Source organism: Aythya marila, assembly GCF_965140915.1.
Source record: "Aythya marila genome assembly, chromosome: 19".
Taxonomy (NCBI): Eukaryota; Metazoa; Chordata; class Aves; order Anseriformes; family Anatidae; genus Aythya; species Aythya marila.
This window is the reverse complement of record NC_139060.1, coordinates 10398830-10425407: the sequence shown is the minus strand read 5'-3', so window position 1 is coordinate 10425407 and position 26578 is coordinate 10398830. Positions and strand designations below refer to the sequence as shown.

Genomic DNA, 26578 nt, shown 5'->3' with positions numbered 1-26578 from the left:
TTCCACCTAATTTCATTGGCAATCATGAAACTTATCGTCACTGGAGGAAGTTCTCTTCAGACATCCTAGCCACAGCCTTGCTGTGGCATGAGTGTGCGTGCACATCTGCTGCCTACACACGGTTTGTGTGTGTGTGTGTGTGTGCACAGCTCAGCGCAGTCCCTTTGTGGCAGGAAGGTCAGTTTGATGTTCCCCAACTCCGGCTGCCGCCCTTTCGGGGGGTCAGGGAACATGACCTCCCATGTGCTGCTGTTGTAGTTTTTTCCTTTCAGATGTTAAAACACCTGAGCAGATTAATATGTTGAGAAATTCAAAGCTAAGTTGGCTGCAGCGCAGCATTTTCATCTGTGCAGCAGTTCGTATTAGGTGATGACATTTTCTGGTCCATGTCCCCTCTGAAGTATGGGCTGGGTGCGGAGAGCAGCGTTGGGCACTGCGCCTTGCTCCTGCGGCCGTGGGGCGTGGGGTTGCAGCCCCCCAGTGTCCCCCTGCCCCAGTGCCCCAGCTCGTGGCTGGGCACCCATGGCCCTGCTGCTCCTCGCAGCCCTGGTGGACGTGGACCTCTCGTAGGGCAACCATCCAGCCCCGCTGTGGCACCATGCTCGTTCACTTCTTTGTACATCTTGGAAATAAAGATCCTTCCTGTTGTCTCAGCCTCCTCGCCTGTCAGTTGTTGGTTTTGCACCGGCGCTCTGTGAGCGCTGCGCTTTGGAAACGTTTGTATTTACAAGCTGCAGCGCAGCTCTGTTGTCTTAAGGGTTTGACTGACCCTAATTGCTATGACACATGTAACTAATGATGTTTTGTACTTTCAAGGAGCGCACTAAAAAGGTGATGACATATGAGTTACTGAATAAGGTACTGTGCAACTGGTGCAGGGGAGGTTGTGCAGACCTTATGTAGCACAATAAGCAGCTTTCCTGTGCCCAGGTTTGCTTCCCGTCAGCCTGGCCAGGCTCCAGCGCCGGGGCCGTGCTGCTCGCTGAAGGCTCTGCGGAGAGGAAGGCCGAGGGCTGAACGGTCCCTCAGCTAAAGCCCACGTTGCTCAGGCTTTGATTTCATTTTTGTGATTTGTGGCGAATGCACTGCTCTACAGATAGGGATATACACCCGCCCACCTCACGCGTCTTGGTGAGGAAATTGTAAAACTGAAATAAATTTTATTGCCCACTTATTTTTGTTTGCTCTTCAGCCGTGCTCTGATTCACGCTTACTGGGGGCTCTGAACTCCGGCTCCCCGGAGGGCCTCCAGCCTGACGCCTCTCCGGGGCGGCGCGAGGCACGGGGTGCGCGTGCACGTGGGTGCGTTGGGGCGCGCTCCCACGCTGCGGTGCTCTGGGCAATTTCACTCCAGAGTGCTTCCCTTCCTTTGTTTAACCTCTGACCTGTGAAAACAAGAGTTCATCAAAACTTCTAAGGTCGCTAAGAGGAAGGGGAAGTGTTTGGTTACAAATTAAATATGAGCAAGTCATAAGCCATAAATCTGCAGCGCTGCTACCAGTTGTGCTCCTTCGCTGCCGCCGTGCAGAACGAGTTCGGTTCTCCCGCTCCTGCAGGACGGGTGTTTTAAGGCTGCCTCGTGGAGTTGCTTTTTGTAAGAGAAAATCCACACCTTTTTTCCTCTCGGCAAATATCTGGAAGGAATTCCAGATAACTATTTCTTGGTCCTTTGCAAGGTTAGCTGATCACAGTGGGCTCCAAAAGAAGCAGAACTGTTCCACTCCGGAGTGGTAAATTAGTAAGTGATGGAATCGGTTACTGAAATGCAGTGACTTCCGAAGTTAGTGTAGAAGCAGAAGTTAGTTTCCTAAGAAACCCAAAGCCTTCGGGATGAGAGATGTCTTGAATCCTGCCATGAGAAGGAGGGATGTGAAACCGGGAGGTCTCACGGGGGTTGCAGAGGACTTCCTTTGCTCTCGGAGCAGAACTTCTTTTACTGGAACTGCCAGATAACTTTGTGACATCTTGAGGACTGTAGTCTTCTGTGGTTTTTAATAAATATATTCTGAAAATAAGTATGTATGTAGAAGCGTAACAACATCGCGTTTGAAGAAATCTAGAAGTAAGATGGGATTCCTAAGGATTCCCTTTCATGTGAAAATCGTGCTGGAACCCTTCAGGGCTGGAAGGTTTTGTTCAGTTGTTTAAGGTGCCTGGTTTACAGCCCTATTGAACCAAGTTTTCAATGTGTGTGGATCTCCAAATACCAATGGTCATTAAAATGAGACCACTGTACTAGTATGTTTTGAGTTTCATGTTATTGTTCCTTCCAGAAGGTTAAAAAAGAACTGAAAACTGAAGTCACAATTCAGGAGTAATAAGGAAATACGTCAGATATATATATATATATTTATGCTGTATATATATTTGTACACATATAACCTGTATAGTAACTAAGGAAAATAATCTCGTCTACATTCTTTATAGTGCAGTCCACCAAGATACTTTGCTCAGATTTCCACCAAATTCTGTAAAGGATACTGAGTTGCCTAAACGCCCTAAGGACTCTAGGCCTTTAACATTTTAAATCTATTTAATTTATTTCTAAGGTTTCTTATACACCCCTTTGGTTGTTTAAAAGCAGAATGAACCCCCCCCCCCCACTGATTCTAGGAGTGTGACTTCTTGCAGTACTAATACATTTCTATGCAAGTCATTTGTAATAGGCATGATAAGTATGTGGATATTACAGTAGGGCAAGGTGTTAGAGCTTAAACTGATAGCAGTTCATGATGTGAAATGTTGGCTATGTCACGTGGTTAAAGTCGGTGCTTTGTATGAACCCATACTAAATATTTAGATCTTTTATAAATACATTTATTTGGCAAAACTACTTAGTATTGGCTGTAGTTCATTTGTTCATAAACTTTCTACTTGAAACAGCAGCTTTTGTGGCTTTTTGGGGTGTTTCTTCTGTTGCTGCTGCTGGTGCTGTCATGCACCTCTCAAGCAAAAGCTGCGTAAATCCCCCTGTGCATTGGGTTGTGCTGAAGTCTGCTTCAAATATCAACTGATTTCCTGAGCAATTAAGCAGAACTTTAAATATGCCTTCCTGAAATAAGGTTAGGTTTACGTACCGTTAGGGAGCTTTCTGTCATCTTGGCTTTCTGTTTTTTCATCTTTAGACTGTCTTCTGTTAGATAGTTGCAAGGCTTTGTTTACCAAGTTCTTAATCTCTACTTAGCAGATATGTTTCGAAAGGATTTCTTGTTACTCTGGTAATAGCTTTTAACTCAGCTGAAGTTTATTTAACTAAACAGAAAGAAAGAAACTTATCTTCTGACTAATCCTTCTTGAATGTTTACGATACATGCCAAGCTTAAATGCTGTTTAAAGTGGTAATTGTCTGTCTTTCTGCTCTATTCTAATACACAGTTTGTAAAGATGCTTAGAGCATATTAATTTAAATGATAATACTGTCATATAACATGAAAAGTTAAGTTCCTTATCAGCATATTTTGATAAGCTACTTACATTTTACAGTAGCATTTTCAGGCTTCAAACAACTGTTCGTGATGGAGTGCCGTTCACTTTATCTGTCTCGTATATAGCTTCTCACCTCATTTATCACCCCAAGCTGTACAGTCGGGAACCATGGGGCACTCGGTTCTTCAGAGATGTCAGGATGTAGTCATATTTTATACAAACTTTAAATCCTGTCTAACTATATCAAAATAGAATCCATTTGCTTCAGAAAGCATCTGTGATTAAAAGAAGAGGCAGTTTGTGCGTCATGCAAACTTCTTCCTATTCGCTACAGCTGAGGGGAAATTCCTTGCTGGGTTTAGAAAGGAATGGAGATAAAGAACTGTGCCATGAAGAAATGGTACAAAGTCATACCGAGCATACTGTCATGAAAAGTAACCTCTTAGCTGTTTTATTGTATAGAATGGGAAAGTAAAGTAAATGGAAAGGATAGGATTTTCTGCATTTTTGTGTCTTTAAATTTTGCTTCTCTATTACTTTTATAAGTTGCGTGCAAATTTTCTTAGTTTCTGTTCTACCTAACTAAGGTAACTGGGGTAAATACGGTGATATGTGATGTGGAATAAGATCTGACAGCTGTAGTTACAGCATTTTATTTTTAAAAAGTCAAAGTATTGGTTATGCAATGTAAAAAAATAATTATATATAAAAGAAAATCTGGTAATACCAGGATTCAAAACCAAAACAACTGCTTATATTCAGTTTGCTAGATCCTCAGGAACTGTACTGAATACTAGTTATTAATCATATATTTTGGGAAATAAAAAAAAAAAAATTGTTCCACCATACATAACACAGATAAATTTGTCTACTCAAATCTTATAGGTTTAAAAACTTCCATTGGACTGTGTGTTTGTTGGAAATAGGGTGAGAAGAAATTCCTGTGGACTTCCAGCATTGACCTGCCTGACACCAAAGTTTATTTACAGCCAGTGCTTTATTTTAAGCCTAGTGGCCATAAGTGGCAGGAAACTCGGGGAAAGAGTAATTGCTGATGCTCAGTTCCCAAAATAAAGGGATGCTTCAGCCTTCTGGCTGTCTTCTCCTTCAGACAAAAGGTCCAATGTGGCTTTCCTAACAGATATTTATAGTGTCATGTCCAGTAGATGCTGTTGTTGAGGATGTATATATATGTGTGTATATATATATAAATATATATATATATATAAGCTAGCAATCTTGGATTTATTAATTGAAATACAACAAGTTGAATGTATACCTTTTCTTCCTGTTTTTTGTTTGTTTTTTGTTTTAGTTACCTCCCATGGTTTGAAGTCTTTTATAAGCTGCTCAATGTCTTGGCAGATTATTCAGCAAAAGGACAGGTATTATTCTAAAGTACTAACCCTTCTCTTCCCTGCCCCAATATCAAATGAGGGAGAGAGGATAACAAACAAGCTGTTTTAAGAAGTGCTCAGATCAGAGATGGCTGAGTGAATTAGGAATCTCTGCTGTACAATAACATGGAAGTCCATATTCAGCTAGGCTGAAAGTTTCACAAATGCCTATGAAAAACAAATATGCTTTTAGATTATAACATCCGAGAATATAACTATGGATCCAACACATGGTCTTCCTGCAGCCGTCCATACTTCACACACCTTTGATTACCTGAACTGCATTCACAAATCTAAAAAAAATAAATGAATTGTGTTATAAAACCAGCCATCAGAGGAAACTCCATTTATTTCTGTTTGTAGTCAGATGTGTCAGACCATTCCAATACCTCAAAATTCTCTAGCTCCCCAAATCACAAACACTGTCCTTCCATCTTGGGGTTTAGCTTGTAGCAATTCCTACTTAGTGTTCCTTTGTTTTTGTTTTGTTTTGCTTTGCTTTGCTTTCTTCTTTTTTCAGGATAATCAAAGGAGCGAGCTCCTTGAGACACTACATAAGCTCACCATCCCTGAGCCGGGAACCTCTGTTCATCTTGGAGTGGTAAGTGAAGTGAGAGGGACGTGAAGTAAGGTGTGTAATTTTCATTGTATATCATAATAGAAGAATGTCAAAAGCAATTTTCCTTTTTGGAACTTGGTATACAGATGTTGTTTTCCTGTGAGGACTCAGAGCTGTGAAATTCCCCTTTTCACATTTGGGGCCCTCTGTTTCCCTTTCCTTAACCTGAAATGTCTTTGAAATGCTGTTCTTTGACTGGAGGAAGAGTGTGTGTATTCCCCATGGAAATGTCTCACCAGATCATTTGCGACCTGCTAGAGGTCACAGAGCAGCAGCATGACATTTATTGTCCACACTTCTGCAGAACTCAGACCCTGCGAGTGTGCAAGGGGGACAAGACTGGAGAGCAGTCACGTACCTGCCATAGCAGCATTTTGAGTATTAACTTTATCAAATTTTCCTTTTACTCCTCTTTCCTCTAGGAAAAAGACTCACCCAAATAAGGTTTTATTTCATTTTTGTATCTTTTAAGAACACTGAAAGAATAGAGGTGGGATTTTATAGATGGGATTGTGTTTTGCAGTTAGTCTGTTGTTTGTTTTGTTTTTGTTTTTATTCAGATTAAGTTTTGCACAATAACCTGATGTTCCAGGTTGTTGTGGGAAAACACTAAAGATGCACATTGCTGCAGTTGCCAATTAGTATTTAGAGTTCGCGTGAAACTAGCGGTGTGTGTAGCTGCAGTTCTCTTCTCCCTCTCTCATTTCCTTTACTCCTTCTTCTAAAGTATTTTTTGGCAACGAGCAGCTTACTCTCATCACTTTGCCCTGTAATGTCAGTTGACAGGTAACAGTTGTTTGGCCTTGCTAGGTCACCAGCTGGCAGTAGAAATGTCCCAGCCCTTTGGAGGCTGGCTGTTTTATGAACAGTGTTTCTGTTTGACCAAGGGGAAGAGCTGTCTTGAAAGCCGAGGATCATTTGGGATATTTCAGTTCTTTCATACCAGTGGTTTCAAGGAATGCTGCTGGTCTCCCCTTGCCCCCAGACATTTCGTGGGCAATGAAGCAAGAAAGGATATGGAGAAGCAGCCAAGGGACTGTGTGCTGCGATACCTTAACGCGTTTTATTTTGGCTGTTTGCAAGCCTGTTTGCAATTGTGGTGAGGCCACTGTTTGTGATGTTGTTGTGTATTCTCTTGCTGTGTCCTTTCATTGCATCTTCCCAGCCAAAGTAAAACAATAAAATATCAAAAAGCAAAAGTTTGTGTTTATACATCTAGTGTCTGTTGCAGGTTATAGACTGTTCACGAAGCTCTGAAATGTATGAAATGTATATAAAAGAAAATTGTGCCAACTCTGGAACTGTGCCAGGACTGTAACAGTCTTTAAAGTTTCAGCAAGTAATTAATAAATAGTCCTAAGACAAATTGTGAAAATGTTGAACATACTGTGAGTTGCATAAACATCAGTTTACAGAAACACCTTAGTTATATGCTTTCTTTTCCTTTCCCAGCGCCATAACCAAGAATCATGCAAGTTGTGTGTTACCAGAATGGGAACTAGAGTAAAACTGGTTTCTTGGAATGCAGACACTTAAAACAAGTAGCAATATAATCGGCTGTAAAACTGAGAAACTGGTAGTCTTTCAAATTCTTTAAGGAATGTATTACTTCACTAATATGTTTCAGATAGGCTAAAACTTAAGAAGTATTTCTCAGTAAATTTCCATAACATCACTATTGTCTTTAATCAAACCTACTAATGCTGTTCGTCAGAAAAGGACCTGCTTGCCGTTGTTTCCTGTAGATCATCATGCAACTTGCAGTGGTCTGAGGGAAGTTGGTCTGAGTTATGGACTACCTTAGAATTTTCTTGGCATATATCATACATTGTGCAAGTCTGTGGCAGTGTCTCTACAGAACAAAACAATGGAATCCGTCTTTTCAGGAGCATTTGGTACATCCTATCTGATTCCATTTTGTATTGCATTTGTGATCTGAGATTCCAGCTTTTGAAATCCAGGACAAACAGGTCATATTGGTAGTTGGTAACAAATGTTCTATCAATTTTACTTAGCTGAGCAACTACTATTACTGCTCTTACTAATATGAAGCAATAAATTCAGATTGCTTTTGACAGTATGAAAATAATCACTCTCTTTTCTTCTTTTATAGCACTCCTACTTTACTGTGCCTGACATCAGAGAGCTTCCTAGTATACCTGAAAATGTGAGTACTGCAGAGGACCAGGCACTTTGCCATTTCTTTTTAATATCAGCAGTAAAATAAATGACTAGCCTTACCTCTGTTTGGCTTGGTAATACATTGTATTCTGTAAAATATTGCTAGTTGTTGAAGTAGATTTTAAGTGGCTAATTTATACTAAGTAGTGTGTCTTGGGGAGAATTGTGTTTCCAACTGCAGAAGTACATAAGTAAAAGGCCTCTTGAAGTACATTGTAACAGAGGAGAGTTTTTAATATTTGCCATTCAAATTAAGCAAAGATATCAAATGACCAAATTTGACCCATGACTGGGAAATTGACAGAATAATTATCTTAAGCTATAAGTCAAGGTAGTTATACAAAAAACATGAAGCCATTTATTACTATCACTATTATTACTGCCTCCATAATTTCTTGGTCGTAATAAATGAGAAAATTTAAATTATACATCTGTAGTTTTAGCCTGCTCAAAATTTGCAAAGAACATGGATTTGGTAACTGTCTGTATGTGAAGGCATTGTGGTGTTTCAAAAAAAAATGAGAGAAAAATGATGGTGTTAATTTGCATGACAGATAGCTCTTTACAATAAGTCTATGAAATATTCTTGAAAATAATCCCAAGACAGTTTTGGTTACCATTTATGTGAGTACTACATGAGACCTCCTTTATATAAAAATGTAGAATTTGGATAGAAAGGAATTTAATCCCTTTATCAAGATGACCAGAATAAGCTGAATGATTTCACATTTATAATTTTTATCTTCTGCATCCAGACTCAAGTTTTGTTCTCTACTTTTTGACCTCATGCTGTTTCCATAGTCTCATTGGTTTTCTTGATATGTTAGAAGCTGAAATTAAAAACTAAATCTGGAAAGCAATTATTTTGACCTATTAGAACATACTGGTTTGAAATAGTTTTTATTTAAAAAAAAAATGTTTCAGAACAATATTTTATTGCTTTTTTATTTTTTTATTTATTAAAGTGGTCTTATTAAAATCAATCAAGGATATAATCTAGATACTCGGTATCTTCAGTGAAAAAATTCAATGTTTCAAACATATAATAATTATGGAGTATCAAATACAAGTTTGGTATTAACTTGGCTTGTTCTTCAAGATGCTGTCAGAATTCAGATATCATATATCCTTACTTAAACCATTTTGTATTGATTCAGAGGAACATGTAGGTTTATAGGCTCTTCTGCTGCTTCAAAGCTATGTTATTAGCTGGAACTGCTCAGGCTGTCATTCTTTCTTTGTATTAACATCTTCCTTCTGTATCATATTTATACATCAGCATTCAGAAGTTTGTATTTGTGATTTTAAGTTGAAACTTATTAAGGACAAAGTACTAATTTATAAATTGATATGGACGAAACAAAAACAAAAACAGATCTAATAGTCATTCAGTGAGACCTTTCTGAAAGAATGACATAGGAGACCAGCAAATATAGTTTGTTTGTTAGGTAGTTTTCTGAAAATGTTAAACATACCTGTTTATTTAGGGCCACTTTTTCTGAGACATTTTAAGCATCACAAAATTGTCTTGTATGCTTTTCAGCATGCCTCAGATTTCTAACCAGATGATAGGCCTGTGGGAAGACAGTGCTGGCATTTGCTTCTCTTAGATATTCTTTAATATGCTCCTGCCATGTCTCTTAGCCAATTTTCTATGTCTGACATCTCAGTTTTCTTCCCTGAGTATTTTGAGGTCTGTCTTAGCACCATAAACCTCAGTTTATGGCATGAAAGAAAGAAAAGGGAATCATCAAGACATTATTTCTCATTCGTGGATGGTTTGTATAACAGATTATACTTGGGGCTTTTTATTTTTGTTTAAAAATGTTGTTGCTAGCTTTTCTGTGTTGTAGACTTTTCGTGCTGACATGTATCCTCTCAGTAAACTCAATAGATATAGGTTTTGCTCTAAGGCACTTTATTTTTCTAGAAATACGATACATTAGAGGTAGTTCCAGAGTCAGTTCTTAAATCTAAACCAGCTATCAATCTAGTGTATTCTCTGTTCTAATCCAGACATGGTTACTTGTTTATAGGGGGAATATTTTATGTTAATCTCTTTTATACTACTCATCTCAAACTTTAACAGTTTTTGTTTGCTAAGTCTCAAATCACCTGGAGAATAAGGAATGAAGTTAATTTCCAGTTTACAGGCTGGTAAATTAGAGAGCAGAGAGAAATGAGCTAGTAATGGTAAGTAACCAGTGACAGGGTTTAAAAGTAGGTCTTCTGGCTTGTGCCTTCTTTAACTGATACAGAGCAGCTTAATAACATACACACTACACAGTGAAGGCTTCACAAAGTATAGCTGTATTTATGCTCTGTTGGTTATGTCTGCTCGTGATGTTCGCTCTATATTCAAAGGTATGAGTCAGCTTCCCAAAACATTTGAGCAGGAGACGTGATGAATGCTCATGAATCAAAGGCTGTTATAAAAGCAGAGGCCTTGGGCCAGAAGGAGTTGGAAACCCTTTGAAAGCTGAATGTTCAGCTTTCATGGGAAGGAGTGCCATGTGATGCTAAAAAGCGTCCTCTTTGAATCATTGAGTGGTGCTGATGTGCCTCAGAGAGAACGTGACTGTTTCACTGTAGGTATCCCTTGCCCTGATGTCACTGTGAAGGATGGACTCTCAGCAGCGTCTGGGGTGAACCAGGGCACCTCTGGGAATAGAACTGGAAGAACATTTCATTCAGATAACACGTATCTGTACCCATATCTGCACACCCTAGTTTTAAAAGACAGGGCTTGTAAGAAAGAAAAATATTAAAAATCAAATCCATTGTTCTAACTCTTGTTGCAGTTCATCATCTTCTATTGCTCAGGTATATTTTATGTATTTAAATACCACATAATTCATTATGAGAATTTTATCTGTCCATTAATGTAACTTTCATGTAGAATTGCAGCATATGATGTAATAGTTCAAGGATATTAAATGAGCATAAATCTCCATAGATTTTAATCAATTGGCCTGCTTTATTCAAAATTCTACATATCAGTAATTACATTTTAAAACCTATATTAGCAAGTTTCAGTGTACACACTGAAGTTGTATGTAATGATGAATGGAGACCTGCAGAGAGCTCTGTTTGGGATATTAACGTGCTTGTTGCAGTTATCTGACTTTGTGTCAGACCAATGTGTTTCATGAGCCACAAAACATTTAGCATAGACACTTTGATGTAACAGCTAAGCATTCACTTTTTCAAAACATTTAAAATATTTGTAAATATATTTGTACATGCATTGTGACTTCAGAAAGATACTGGGTTCAGTTCAGGAAATACAGTGCAAGTGTGTAAATTTCCCAGTAGTGTGTGTTTTATTTCAGAGTTAACGGGTACATTAGCAGTCAGAGATGACCATAGAATCATAGAATGGTTTGGGTTGGAAGGGACCTTAAAGATCATCTAATTCCAGCCCTCTGCTGTGGGCAGGGACACCTTCCACTAGAGCAGGTTGCTCAAAGCCCCATCCAACCTGGCCTTGAACACTTCCGGGGATGATGAAACACTCTTGGTGGTGATCTTATGGTTTATATTCTTTTAATTCCAGCTCTTATTTCACGCTGCCTATTTTTTCACTTGTTATGATTTATATCTTTTGATGCCAGTTTTCCTTATTTTGTCCTTTAAATTTTTAATTTCTCTGTTTACGCCATTTTCTAAAGTGTATTGTCTTCATTATTTTGGTCTCTGGAACAGCTGCATGGCACTATAAAAGTATGTTAACTGCATAACAAATGACCTAATCCATGTTAGATTTTGCAAGTGTAATATTTCAAAGTAAATAAATTTCTAAATAAGATCAGGGATTTCCAGTGGGAGGATGAAGAAGGAAACCTGTCTCCTTCTGATGACTTGTCCTAATAAGAAATATACTGAAGTCATGTAAGTGCCTTTCAACAGCAGCCTAAAATGTGTGTAGTGTAATACACGTTCTTATTACTTCCCTCTTATTTTTCCAGAGGAGCGAGCTCATTCTTTTGTTCCTTCAGTGAAAAGTTCTTCGTTAGATAACAGAGAAGAGAAGAATATTTTTGATCTCAGAAGTCAATGTGCATGTGCATTTACTGGTATTAAATAGCAAATGATCAAATAGGCGATTGATCTAGAAATTAACTTGCAAAGGAACAGAAGGAAATTTTGTAGCCATTCCTTCTGAATTTTGAGAGGAGTGGGGATTACCAGTTCCCATATTTTATTATGAAAATCCCACTCTTTACTCTCTCAAGAAAGGTTTAAATCCTAGACACAAAATACACAACAATTATACTGCAAATTGGAACACTTTCATTTGTATTTATTTAACTCATTCATGGTTTTGTCACTTACGAGACATGTCTTTCAAAATACATGTGTAAGTCCCAATTTCATCTTCAAAGATGACAGCTTTCTTATAAATAAAACTTAGAGCTAACACGTGAATTTCCTTAGTATCAATATATTCCCATGCAGCCCACATGCTTCGCAGGTGTTGTTGGCAAATTTCTGAGAGCAGAGAAGACTAAAACCTTATAAATCTTTCCATCTGAAAGTACGTTTCTCTGTCAAAGCCACTTTCAGTAAACTTGAAAGAATAATTGCAAATCCATTCCCTGTGTCTGTTTTCCCTCTCGCTAGTCGATACTTTTGCCTTATAAACACGTACACACACATGCATGTCTACTTCTTTGGGCAGAATGTAGAGATAAAGTGCTCCTTTTGTCATGCCCTTAATTTGGGTGGCATCAGAGGGAGTTCAGTGCTACTTGAAAATTCTTTTAATTCACACTATTTGCAGTAATTGTGTCGTCATGCACTGTGTTTTGGCGTCGTGGAAAGATGGGTGAGAGGGGGAAGAAGAAACGTAGAGAAGACAGCTTATGTTTAGACAAAAATATCATGCTAATCAGCACAGATGGGATGAGAAATACAGAAAAAGTACATGATAGTTTAATAGGTTTTTGGCAAAATGTGTTGGCTGTTGTGTTTTTTTTTTTCTTTTTTTTTTCGTTTTGAATATACCTGTCTGACGCTGTTGGTCTTCTGTAACAAACCTGAATGATTGTTTTATATTAATGTTTGAAGCTAGCTGTAATGAGTTTATTTTTTACCCATCTAGATGCTGGTACAAAAGTCTTCCAAATACAATGCTTAATTTTTCTTTAGCTCTTTGTGTTTGGATGGCAAGCTGTGGAACATATTTCTGCACAGTATGAAGCATCTTGGCAGACTTCTCAGGCCAAGTATTGGTGGTTTTAGAGTTATCTTTGGATCTGTCAAAAGTGCTAATGGGCTTTGTTGAGCTTCTTTAAGTTTCTAAATCATATTTGCTTTTTGCTTTTCTGCGCTTTTTTATTTAACGATGATTAAGATTGCGCTTGAATTCATGACTAATCCAGTTTTCCTCTCACATGTGCTTTTTGTATAAGGCTGTCTTTATCATATAGCAACCCTTTCGTACCCATAAGCTACTTGGAAACAAATTCCCTAATTCAGCATTTTGGGGATGTGTTAACATTCCCAGCACCACTGCTCTCTTTAATTTCAGCGGTTTAAGAAGTGAAAATACCCTCTGTAAACAAAAGACCTTCTTTGTTTGTCTTGCACTGTGAGGCAGAAAAGCCCCTTTATTTTAGGAGAACGTGTTACGTTTTGGTCAGGTTATCTACCTTGTAGCTTCCTAGTCTTGTTGGTGAAGATTTTAGGAAGTATTTATTCTGCTAGTTCTTAGAAAACATCATAATACTTTAGCAAATAATACTGAGTCGTGCCACTGCAGTATGTGCACAGCATAATTACGTTGAGAATGATGCACGGGTAGCACTGCTGGCTGATGGGAAGGTGCGTGGGATGAAGTGGCCATAGTTTCTTGTGTAGTTTCCTTTCCTCCTTTTGTGTTGTCTTTTTTGTTTGTTTGTTTTTTATTTTTGAATTACAGTCACTTGCAGTAATTTTTACATAGGTACTTTTTTACTGTTTCTGAGCAGCAAAAACATGGTGGAAGAACCCTGCGCTGCTCAGGAAGTGTGCATGTAAATTTTTACTAGCCTTTGTTGCTTGTGTCCTGGTCTTTCTGTCTGTGCTTTAGAGGCAGTTTGCATGCGAACTTTGTTTACAATATTCTCATGCTGTGATTATTTTTTAGACTACATAAGCATATTGGTCGCAGGTAAAACTGGATGTTTGAATGTTGAGTGTACAAAATGAGGAGAGCAGATGACCTGTGTAACTGTGCTTAGCTTGTGTTAGATGCCGGTGTGTATTTCCTGTGATCAGAATTGTTCTGGCGTAGACTGGGCTTAGATTGTTTTCCTTAATGAACTTGAATTTGCCATATTAAAAGTCTCATACTAGAACATGAGTTTTGTACGTCGTCAGGTGGCTTTGAGGTTTCTGTAGAAGTGACAAAACCTATTTTTTCTCTGAGAAATATCTTGCATTTTAGAAGCTGTGTATGAAACATCATCAGTTTTATTAATCCAAAACCCAGCTCCCCAAAAGTTAGGGGGAAAAAAACGCAGTTAAAAACTGCTCTGGCACAAGACGACCTACTGTGTGCATAGCCACTTAATAGGTGTAGCATAACAAGAGGAAATCTGCCTTTGTTTGTTTGTTTTAAAGACACTTGTTTTTGTAATACCATGAATCAAAAATTATTTTCTCTCTCTTCCTAGAGAAACCTGACAGAGTATTTTGTAGCAGTTGATGTCAACAACATGCTGCATCTCTACGCCAGTATGCTGTATGAACGCCGCATCCTCATTTGTTGTAGTAAGCTCAGCACTGTAAGTAAACTGCAGAATAATTTCTTCTATGCAAAGTATTTTTTTAAGAATGACAGTCATACATAGGCAATAACTTGAAATATCTAGAATGTGAAGAACAATGGATATAACTTCCCACTAAAATACAGAATTGAAGTTGGTCTTCCTATACAAATGAACACAGAGAAATGTGTGAGAAATCCTCTGCTTGGTGAAGGACTTGGTAGCAGAGATGGAGCTCTGCTTTTACATTTACATATAACCATAATCATTAGTATGTATATAATTAAACTTACTGCCATGGGGTGGTCTAGAATTCTAGAAGAAGATATATAAGCGTATACTGATGTGCCTCTAGCCATTCAGAATACTAGAATTTATTTGTTTAAGAAAAAAATATTTTTAATATATAAAAGCAATAAATGCATGAATGTACTTGGCCTGTGAAAAGAGTCCAGAGGTGCTGCAGAGTCTCTGTCCTTGGAGATATTTAAAACCAGACTGAGCAATGCCCTCAGCAAACAGCTCCAGTTGACGATGCTTTGAGCAGGGCAGTTGGGGTCAGATTTGATGATCTCCAGGGCCCCTTCCAACCTCAGCTATGTGACCTCAGCTCAGTTCTGTGGTTCTAGGTGATGACTTTACTGAACTTCTGTTGGCTTCTAACATTAAAATGAGAAAGGTTTTTTTGATCCAGTATTCCCTGGGGGGGTGTTGGTGCATACATGTACTAATATTTATGCCATAGCATAAAAGTCCCTTTTTGTAATTTACTTGACAGAAAAGAAAGAAAAAAAAAGGATAAATGATACTGTCAGATGGATGTTCTAGTGACCTTCTGTGGATGGAGCCAAGGAGTGGGCTAAAATACATTGACAATCCATGATTTTTGCTGTAGTTTTGTTTGATAAAGTTGTCTTAATGCTGTTTAGACTCCATCAAGTATCTCGGAGATAAAAGGTACTGAACACTCTAGAGTGCTCTCTTCTAAAAATGACTGCACATCAAAACCAAGCACAAGCTTGATTTAGTTCAAAGTTTTGTGTTATGCATTTGAAGGTTTATCAGTCAATAATATTGTGATTTTCTTTATAAAAGAAAATGTTAAGTTTTCATTCTGTTTGCTCTGTTAATGGGTATTGATTGCTTTCCTTTATAAATGATAAGCATAAGATAGTTTAATAAATGTTCCTTTCTAGTGTTATGGACAAAGTACTTGAATAGTCCTTTCTAAAATACAAGCTTCCATGTCCATTTTGTGTGGTATTACCTAGCCTCTTACTGTTTGACCATGACCTACTTTGTATTTGAGATTTGAAGCTGCTTCATGGAATTGTAAATACTATGGATGGCAAAAATTAAAAGGTGTAAGAAGGATCTGTTGATACAGGGTGGAAAAAGGAAAGAGAGTAAGACTTCATACTAGATATAAGTATTACAATATAATTTTGAAAGGTTGGTAAAACTGTGCCAGTTAAAGTAATCCCTGGGGCCTACTAATAATTTTTTAATTGTTTACAATTAATCCCACATGTAAATGTGTTCTAGGTCCTCCCTAGTGAACTAAAACAAATAAGATGTAAAGAAGTGTTTATTTCAGAAAAGTAAAAAAGTGGAAAGAATAGTAACTTATCAGAGAAGAGGAAAGAGAATGGTTATCCAAAGTATTTCGAAATGTGTGGTTGGTTGGTTTAATCTCTCTCTTTGTGACAGAGCCTGGGAAGAAGAATTACTTACCTGTCACTTTGCCTTTCTTAATGAGCCATTTCACAAGTAGGGTTGTGTTTTCTTTCCTATCTTTCTGCTTTTCCTCTTCCTTTTGCCTCTGTCCAAGATAAAAGCATGTCTCGTTCTTCGGTAGGGAGGGGTATTCATACTGTGTGTTCTTATCTTACAACTTTATATATAAACTGCTCCAAGATTGGAGTGACAGTGTAAGACAGGTTTGAAGTGTTGGGCCAGAGCCAGCGATTCCTTGCCTGCACACTCTGCTCTGCATGTTCCAGCAGTAGGAACAAGCTGCATTATTTTATTTCAAACTGTGCTCAGCGGAAGCCAAGACCTTGTAACTGGAAACGTACCAAACTGAGAATTCTCAGAGTGGAGGGAGGCTGGGGTGGTGGTGAGAGGGGGTGGTTTCTTTGTGGTTTTGGTTTGGTTAGGTTTGTGTTTTGTTTTTTTTTTTTTGTTTGTTTTTTTTGGGGGGGACGTTAACAAAAAAGTGGAAGGGACCTATATGCAGTTAGTTTCATTTTGAGAGACATAGCACACTTCATACCTAAGGCTTAAATGTAATATTAAGTAAAAGAGGGAAAATTAAGCAGTCTTGAGTAGACAAGTCTTTTATGGTAGACTGCATTCTGTGGTATCCTAAAGCATATGAAATTCAAATTTTGATTTGAAGTGTCCTTAATATGGCTATTTAAATATGATTTAGAGGTAAATGAGTCTGTATTTATTAGCTACTTTATAAACCATATGTACTGAGCCCGTGGAAGATTTCTTGCTGTTTTCTTGGATTTTTTTTTTTCTACTCAATTCATTTCTCAAAATGTTAAAGCAATTACTTTAAATACACACACACATAAAGTACTCTGTGATCTAACTACTCATGAAAAGCCAAATGTGAATCAGAATACATAAAACAACTGCTTGGCAAAAGACCACCTGCAGGTGGGACCGTGCAGTTGCAGAAATGAGACAGAAGAGCTTTCCTTTCCTCCAGTATTCTCTCTCCCATCGTAACTTGCCCTTGCAGCCCCGTCTCAGGAAGGAATGCTGACTGCGTGTGATAAGGGCAGCACCAGGTTGCTTCTCATCAGAGAAAGGTGATGTACATGCAGCCTGATGACTTAAAAACCTTAAATTTTGAAGTGATATCATGTTTTTGTTAGGCTGCATCTTACTGAGGTGAATTTCTTTGCATAATTTTTATATTTTGTAAGTACTGGTACAAAGCAAAAAATGCCATTCTGTCATGAATGGTCTTTTGTACTTGGGCGTTGAGAGGTTGCTATTTCACTTCTTCCATGCCACAGAATGTACTAATACACAACCTCTTCTTTCCTGATTGGTTTCTGACATGTCTGAGGGCTTGGAGGAAAGGAAATTGTGGTTCTTAGGAAAATACAACATAGGATCAATAACATTGACTAAACATCCTTGTGATGCAATCTAGCTAAAAGCTTGCACTGTTCTTGTTCTGCAGCAGGCTTACAACTGCTGTTCTAGAGCAATTCTTCCTTCCCAAGAGCTCCGTTGCTGGCCCTACAACCTGCTGCCAGCATAGGTTTTCACCTTCATACACAGTTTTTACAACAGCTCTGCTTTCACTGTTTAATTCTTGTGCAACTCAGTCTTCAGCTTTTTGCTGTGTTTTTAGCCCAGCTTAATGCATAATGATCTTACACATGCCTGGAAGGTGGTATTTTGTTTTCCAGTATATATGGCACATCTGCAGCCACGTACTGCATCTGTAACACTGTGCAGTGTCTGTGCGTAAGTACAAAGTAGAATACGCTGGAAAATGGTTTATAACTTTTCTGTGTGTGACAAAACCCCATTGATTAATTTGGTCAAATGAGGCTTTTGAAGTATTCGAGGTAAAACTGCAAAAAGTGAATCAGTAACTCAGTGTCTTTCTTAAATAGCTCTCTTTTGCATTCTCTAGCAACAGCTGCAGGAAGCTGAGGTAGTGGAACTGATCTTATTTCAAAATGCTGGATTCCTACAGTTCTGACAGTTGGGCATTTCTCAGGCTGCCTTATTATTAAGTGCTTGTTTTCTATATGGCAATCACTAATCAGGTGAGGTCTTGAGCAAATATGCTATTTCTTTTTTTTATGAGCCCTTATCTTGGCAGAGTTGAAGGACAGTAGTGGTGCTTACCCGTGGTAGTATGCTACTTGAATTCATGCCAGATAGCAAGGTGGGAGTACATCTCAAAAATAAGTGACAGGTTCTGCTCAGATGTCTGTAGTGTTGAGCATTATATCTGTTTAATCCTTTCTTGCTGAGTTTTAAAACCAATGGAAGGGAGTTTGGAAGGGGCCTCTTTGGATTACTGAGTGCGGTTCTCTGCAGCAGCAACCGTATTATATAATAATGCCAGGAAATAATCCATTTGATCCTATAGAAGCAATTCTTAAGTAAGATTTAATTTTTTAAGGAGGTTTGGGTGGTTTTTTTTTCAGACATCTTTTTGATTTGGAGAAGGGAAGCTGAAAGCATATAGGACTTAAGAATATAGAGAAAAACTACATTGGGAAAGTAAGCCTTTTTCTTCTGCACATTTTGGAACTAGGCTATACCTTTCATCTAATCTGTGAGAAGGGAGCATATTCTCTGGTAGGAATAATATAAGGATTAGTTGAACCATAATGGGATAGAGATAATAAATCTTTAGCATAAATATAGAATAAATTCAAGATTTTGTGATTTCTAAACCATGCTTGAATTACTCTAATATACTGATATTTACATCCCATATGAACCATAAGCTAATGTTCACCTGCTAATGAAGAAGAAGGACTGAACTGGTACTTGTTCAGATCTTCAAGTACTTGCTAGACCCTGTCTACTTCTGAAGGTATTTTTGCCTTAGGACTTTGGTTCAAACCTAATACCAATTCTTGCATTTTCTTATTTATGGAAGCACATTGTCAGTGCTGGGATGCTTACAATACTGTTAATTCAATCAGTGCTGAGGAAAGGAGTGGCTGTGTAGCTTCCAGTGTTTGAAACTGCACAAGAAAGCGTATTGTTAGATGAAGAAATTACTGCTGCAGTTAAGATTTGACATTGGAAAGCTATTTAGAAAGTTGGAAACAAATCATTTTCAGGCCCTTTTGAAGGTAGTGAAGAATGCTTTTATTATTTGAATTATCCATTTGATAATTAACAGAATAAATTAACAGGGAATTAACAGATTTCTGTAATATCATTAGATGACACCTTGGTGAAGCTGCTCAATACCAAACATGAGGAGAGAGTAATAAAGGACTCAACAAATGATTATGTAGTTTTAATATGAATGACATTATAAATGGTGCTGTTAATCTGAGGTTCATTTGAGAATATTTCAGTCAAATGGGAGTAGTGGGATGCTTTTTTCATTGACTTTCAAAGAATTGAACAGAGTATATTATTTCAGATTGCTTAATGCTTGAAGATGCATAGAAATTAATGGCCAATATCATAGTTACGAATAGTTCCACTGGAACTAAAAGTGCTTTCAAGGGAGACAAAAAGGAAAATCTAAAGGACATTAAAAGTGTCAGACAAGACTGTGCCTCCAGATTTCATCAGTAGCTTTTGAGAGTTTAACAAAATTGTAGCAATGCTTAAGTACCCACTTATTTATCTCAATACAGATGAATTTGTGCAGATGAATGTCACTAATTCAAGAAAATGATTGTCAGAATTATCTGTAGTTCAGTTTGGTAGAGGCTGTAGGCCAAGAAATGGACATAACAGACAAGACAGAAACCAGGAATGAATGCAGATTTTGTTTGCAGTCCTGGTAAGTGAGACAGACATACAGCAAGTGAGCAGCTTTCTATGTAGAGAGGCATCATTACTCCACACCAACATGCAAGTACAGAAGTCTGAAGAAAGGAAGATCAAAATAGTTTCTGGAAAAAGAAACACAAGAAAAGATATACATCATAAGAGTAAGGCGTAATTTTAGAAATTTCTGTTTGGGTTTGAAAGTTGGGTGTGATAGCATTCTCCCTTGAAGAAGCTACAATTCTTGGAGCTATGTTTCTCTGAAAAAAATGGGAACCTGTCACAAAGAAGACTAGAACTAGTGAATGCATAAACAAAGTCTATTAGGAAAGAAAAAAAAAGACCTTTGCAAAAGAAATCCTTGCATCAAATCTTAAAAATCTTTTACAATCTAGGTTATCAGTGAATAGGTAATACAGATAATTAGAACTCAAAAACATCATCAGGCAGAGAAATTGTGTATTTTAGCCACAGTAATATGAAGCATTCTAATATATCTTGGGTAAGTACCAGGTAGAGCTTAAACTTCTGGCTTTTCAATGCAGCAAGGGTGTGTTTATATCTGAAATTTTAGTCCTGTATGGTTTGATGCTTGGCATACTGGGTGTTGGGTTCTGAACGATTTGAAATGATCTGTGTCTATTTTGAGCTGTAAATTGCAAAATCTATTTCTGTTCATTTTTATAGTCACTTTTCTGCTTTTGAAAAACTCCCACTTGTGAAGCTTATACCTCACCCTCGTTCTTATCTGAACGCTGTAGAGAACCACAGTAATTCTCCCCCCAAAATCTGTGTGTCTCGGTGCACTCTCATTGCTTATCCAGACCTGTATTGTTCAGAGGCTAAAATAAGACAAAATATGTGCCTGTCTTCATTTTTTTATTATTATTTTTTTTATTTTTTTGCCAAATGACCTGAGTTTTAATAAGAAAACTGGGTTCTGTTACTTACAGAAGTTGCATTGGAATTACATAAAGGCTTTGCTGTTGAGCATAAGCCAGAACAGATCCGGAGCGTGTAGCTGGTTTTCCTTGCTATGGAGCTTTAAGAGACTGTATTAGTGCACACCTTCACATAGCCTTCTATAACCTTTGGAGTAAATAATGATTAGCTCATCTAGACTATGAAAATCAATACTGATAAGCTGCTTTCGGATCATCTGCTTTTGGATCTAACTGCATCTAGGATCAATGTCACAACTCGTCTTTGCTCAGTTACATCTCTCTGAAACTTCAGGCCACCCCAATGACCTCATTCCTTTAGAATTTGTCTTTTAGGTATTTGCAAGCAGTGTTCCCCCTCCCTATTGTCCAGACAAGCAATAAATGCTTTATTTAATCTTTTTTTCTGTACCTTGAAATAGCTGATAGGTTTTCATTGAGTTTTGTTTTCAAATTAAGTTTTAACAAGTGAGACATGGTGTAGTACTTGCATTGAGTACCGTTTGAGATTAAAAGAGACTCAAAACTGCAAAACGCTGTCAGGGTGGATGTAATTGCTTATCACCTCTTTGTCTTTTAGTTTCTGTCTATTTGTATGCTACAATTCATTTTTTATTTTATGCTTTTTCAAGTGTATGCATTCATACCCTCTTCTTACAGCATATGGACTATAGTTTTAGTAGAGATTTTTTTATTGAGAATTATCACTGTTTTCTTTTTAGTGTCCTCAGTGAATATGACAAATATCCTGCTTATCTTCTTTTCAAAATTATTAATTATGGCTTGAAATGGGATTGAGACACAATTTCCTCCAAAGCCCTGTGAAGATTCTCCCCATGGGTAGACTAACACTTGTGTTTGCTATTTATGATCTTTTTAACTCTGTACCTGCTGATGTCAAAATTATTCTTAATGAGTTGTTAAAAATATAACTGAGAAAATCAGTGGATGAAATGATTGGTGAAGGGCAATTAGATAAAAATATCTTCTAAATAATGAAAATGTAAACATTAAATTTGGTATGATATATTCTTAAGAAATGTATGTCAGTGGTATTGTACCTTCCTGAACTCAAATATTTTTCAGGTTGTGTTATAATTTCAGTTCATTTTTATGATACTTAATGGATGGTAATTGCAAGGATCTTTTTGTTTTTTTCTTTACTTTTTTTTTCTTCACTGTGTGTTTTCATTCCCATGTTTACGTTGCTTTATAGAACACTGGGTGTTCTTTTCAGGATTTGTTTGTTGAATGAATCATGTTCTCAGCTGTTTAACTAAGTCAGTCAAATGCCAGCCACCATAAACCAGCCATGCTTTGCCCACCCAATCCCCTTTTTAAAGAGGACACTGGATATTGTGTAATAAAGCGTGTTGATATAAAAGCAAAATATATATATTTTTTTATTATAGCCTTAATTTTTTAAGCTTCGTTTTTGTCTTATGATCTTCTTTTAATATGTGTTTTTCAGTTAACTGCCTGCATTCATGGGTCTGCAGCTATGCTCTACCCGATGTTCTGGCAACATGTTTACATCCCTGTTCTGCCCCCACATCTATTGGACTACTGTTGGTAAGGCTATATATATATGTGTGTGTGTGTATAAAATTTAGATTCACAACAATTTTAACGTTTCTGTATTGCAAGATTTAAGTCCTCTTATGATGCAACTGTTAGTCTGAAAATGCATATGTATATTAAGTAAACAGTGAACATAATAAGTAAAAAAAAAAAAAATTCCTGGCATTAGGTAATTGTGTATCAGTATGCTGAAATACACTGATATGAGTGGTTACTATGAAATTCTGCAACTTAGATATTTTATACTTATAATCTGATTTTAGCATATTTATGTTAAATCTTAAAATACGAATTAAGACTCTAGCAGTAAAAGATACAGTGGAGAAGATACTTTCATTTTTCTGCTTTTCTGAATTTCTGTTGGGACTGGGGAAGAAGCTATTCATTTTCCTATAGCGATCTTTTAATATTCTCAGTGTGTTAGGACATACTTACCTTATATAGGGGAATGATTATAAACCATTCAAAAACGTATTTGTTATTATGATGTTACAGATTTTGGCACAGCCCATGAGCGATGCCGTATATTGACACAGCTGGCCCTGTTTTGACCAGGAGCTCAGAGCACCTTCTGAGGTGTCTTCCAGTGTGAATTCTGCAATTCCACAGTGTCCATGTGGCTTAAGGAGCCTCCTTATTCACTGTTGTGGTCTTCAGATAGGCGTGTCATTAGTTACCTTGTGGACTCTGCGGTCAGTGGTGCAAAAGCCTGTCTAAGATGCCCTCTCAGTTTTCAGTTTCTCTTCTAGCACAAAGTCAGACAGTAAGCTTACTTACTTAGGTGAGCTGGACATTTACGAATTTGTGGGAGAAGATATATTTGATCAGAGAGTGCTGATGAACTTTCCTGATACTATTGTAAGGCCACAGCTCATAACTGAAAGGCATTGGCAGTCAGGAATGTCCTCACTGACTGGAAAATAAGTGTTGCACACGTCTTTGGAAGAAGTGAGAAGATCCTAGAAACTACAGGCCATTCAGATTTGTCTCTGTTCATGAAAAAAAAAAAAAGAAACACATCTTCATGAGAGCCATTTCTATAGAAAAAGGTCTGGATTCTGAGGCTGTAGTAGGATAATACAAGACACAGGTGGTGTTAGTGGCATAAGCGTGTGATGCAAGGAGACTATGATTCTTCTAAAATGAGTATTTGTTAGTAAGTTTGGCAAAACAGAGCACAGAAATTAGCAAATGGCTTTCTGGTGGGGTGTGATGCTCAGTGTGCTTTGGAGCATGAATTGAAACGTAGAAACAGGCCCGCCTCTGCCCTCCCTGGCATTTTATAAAGTCGTCAGAACAAAATGAACTATTGAACTTCAGCTGACTCTACCTTACTATATCATATTTTAAGTGCATATTTTTAAGCTCTCAGCATGGTGATTTTTGGGGGTGGGGCTGGATTGGGGTGGTTTTTGTAAGAGGGATACTGTTCTGTGTGATGTTTTCTCTGCATTTAAGCAGGAGTAAGGAACCAGCAGGGATAACTAGCATTTTTAAGGGAAGTGCTAGGAGCTGAAACATGTAGGTTTAAAGCAAGCTTGTTCTTCTGCAGATTATTTAAATGTTAAGTATGTGCCTATGTCGAGGATACACGGAAAGGAATCTAAAAACTATTATCTTCTGTAGAAATGAACCTTCAATTTACTCACTGCACAGGAAGGGCAGGTTCTAGTCATTTGCACTGCCAGCAGGTGCCCTTTCTCTGCATAATGGGCTTCACATGTGTAATTAACACATGAAGGCTGCTACTGCCAGTTTTTTCTTCAGGTACATGCTGCTAGGAGTTTTCAGGACAACGATGTGGACCACAAGAGGCTTTTACGCTGGGTTTGAAGATTAGGTATTCATTGACTTTCTGACAAAGCCATGTTAAAAGGGGCTAAGTCCAGATCCCACAGCTGGGAGCAGAGGTGTGCAAAAAGCAAACACTTGGGCAGTGTACCTAAGGAAATAAAGACACGAGTCGCTGAGCTCTGCTGAATGAATTCTTTCATGGTGTAACACCCTGTCCATACAGCAAATGAGCTAGCTAGTGTGTGAAGTATGATTTTAAAACATATAATTATTAGGCTGTAATTGCATGCTCACAAATACAACAGCTGATTACCTTAGCCTGATATGAACTTTAATTGGAGAGGTAGTCTCACACACTAATTGTTTGGATAAATAAATTTAGTAACAATCTGTGTGCCATAAATATATTTCTCAAAATAGAGTCCATTTATTTTGTAACCATGAGAACTTGGAAAGGTGATTTTTGCCTATGAGGACTGAGAAATCAGCTTCATGCTGTCTGTTTTAAGGCAGTATTATTGCTTATCAGTGTCTGCCTCTTAAGGGAAATGACGTGAAATTATTTAAAAACATTAGAGTTTATTTTAATTACTGTCTGGTTATTTATTTTGCAAATGTGATGTAAGCAATTTAAAAATCTGAAATGGAAACAAAATTTAAAGTTCTTCTGTTCTTAAAAATACAAAAAATGATGTTCATTCAGTGGACTTTGCTGTCCATTGGTGCGTATTATTTTATGCTGTTAGTGCTTTTGAGTCTTCTACTCTTTGTGGAAATCACAAAAGGTTACAAGAACTCGGTATTACTTGTGATCTTTGAAAGGTTTTGATAAAAAAAAAAAAAAAGTATATTCCATCTGTGATTATTATCTGTGATATTATTTTAGTAGAACCTTTTTATGTAAAACAAACAAACAAAAAAGCTTCTAAGGTCCCAGCTGATAACATTCCAATTCAGCTCCATGTTTGTGAAATCAGTTGTATTTCCATGGGAGGACACACATGATAACTCTTGGATCTTCCCAGAACTATGAAAAAGTAGAATAGCTCTCTTCCCAGAGAGTGACAAGGCAATCTTCTTCCCACTTCCCTCTTGAAAGGCTTATTTTAAATTTAATATTTATGTTCACCTGCAATCCTTATTCATGTACTGAAAATGCCATGCCATGTGCTAGGGATACTGAGCCAGTTATGGTGGCTCAATACCGCATACATGCATGTAGGATGACTTCAGCCATCTGATTCTATCATTAAAGGGTGGGGGAATTACTCTGGTTATTATGTGGGCTTCTACCAGAAGTAACAGTACGTGTTCTAAGGTGATTAAAACAGTCTTTTATATTAGATAGATTGCTTAGCAGCCAACATTAATATATTCTGAGAGCACCTTCTCAGAGCACCCTGCCACAGCTGCTGAACAAACGTTTCTGTTGGTGCAGTTTTCCCTTTCTCCAGGAATTGTTTTTTTTTTTTTTTTTTTTTTTTTTTTTTTTTTTTTGAAACTCCCGTTCTCGTGTTTTCTAAATCTGCATGTAGTTCAGTATGCTCCTTTAAGTAGGTGGAGGGGGTAACTGGAGGGCAAGTACTCCTGCTGCTTGGGAAACAATGATTCCTTCCTCATGAGCCTCTGGGTAGGCATTTTGATTTAGCCTGGTACATCTGTGTACTCACTAAAAGCTCTTGTAGTTGCTCTGTGCAGTCAAGTTTCTAATTTGCATCAATTACCCTGATAAATTTGGGATTGAGTTCTGTTGCATCTCAATGAGTAATCTGAAGAGAAATCTGGAGACTACTTAGAGGGTAAAGTACTATAGGTGTATAAGAGCAACACATTAAGTCAGTGTTTGTGTATCAAGACATGAACGTACTAAATGTGATCTAATCATTTTCCTGGAACAGTGGAGGAAAATGGTGCAAGTCCCTGTGTAGCTATAAACTACAAACCTTCTTGAGATCTGTGGGTTTTACATTACATTTTCTGGTGAATTGCAGTTGTTTTTTTTTAAGGTGCGGGAGTTTCGTTGTTGTTGTTGGGAATTTTTATTTTTATTTTCACTTAAGAGGAAGTGTCCCTCTATTTCACCTGCTTCTCTTCCAATTAGTAGTTGCCCACCTCTTGGGAGCATAATTAAGAGGTCTCTAGTTAGCCTAAGGAAACGAATTAAAGAAATTGTAAAAATGCAACTGTAATAAATGGGCAATATATAGCTGTTAAGTCCACAGTATCCATATTCATGCTTATTCATTGCTACTTTAATGATTTGATATTTACCTATATAACTCATTTGATTGTAAATAACCCTGATTGCATTGGGAACCACTGTGGCACAAGAGGAGTAATAGCCTTTCTCTTTGTTCCAAAAGACTTAGGCAGGCTTTTTGT

General features: G+C 37.6%; 1 protein-coding gene across 8 annotated transcripts in view; it reads left to right on the top strand.

Moving 5' to 3' along the window:
- Positions 1-26578, top strand: part of DENND1A (DENN domain containing 1A) — a 189836-nt gene that overhangs the window by 71093 nt on the left and 92165 nt on the right. For all 8 annotated transcript variants that reach the window (XM_082775626.1, XM_082775623.1, XM_082775625.1 and 5 more), the window contains 5 exons: positions 4742-4811; positions 5344-5424; positions 7556-7609; positions 14283-14393; positions 22293-22393. In XM_082775626.1, coding sequence (XP_082631752.1) covers positions 4742-4811; positions 5344-5424; positions 7556-7609; positions 14283-14393; positions 22293-22393 — 417 coding nt within the window. The remainder of the gene's footprint in view (positions 1-4741; positions 4812-5343; positions 5425-7555; positions 7610-14282; positions 14394-22292; positions 22394-26578) is intronic.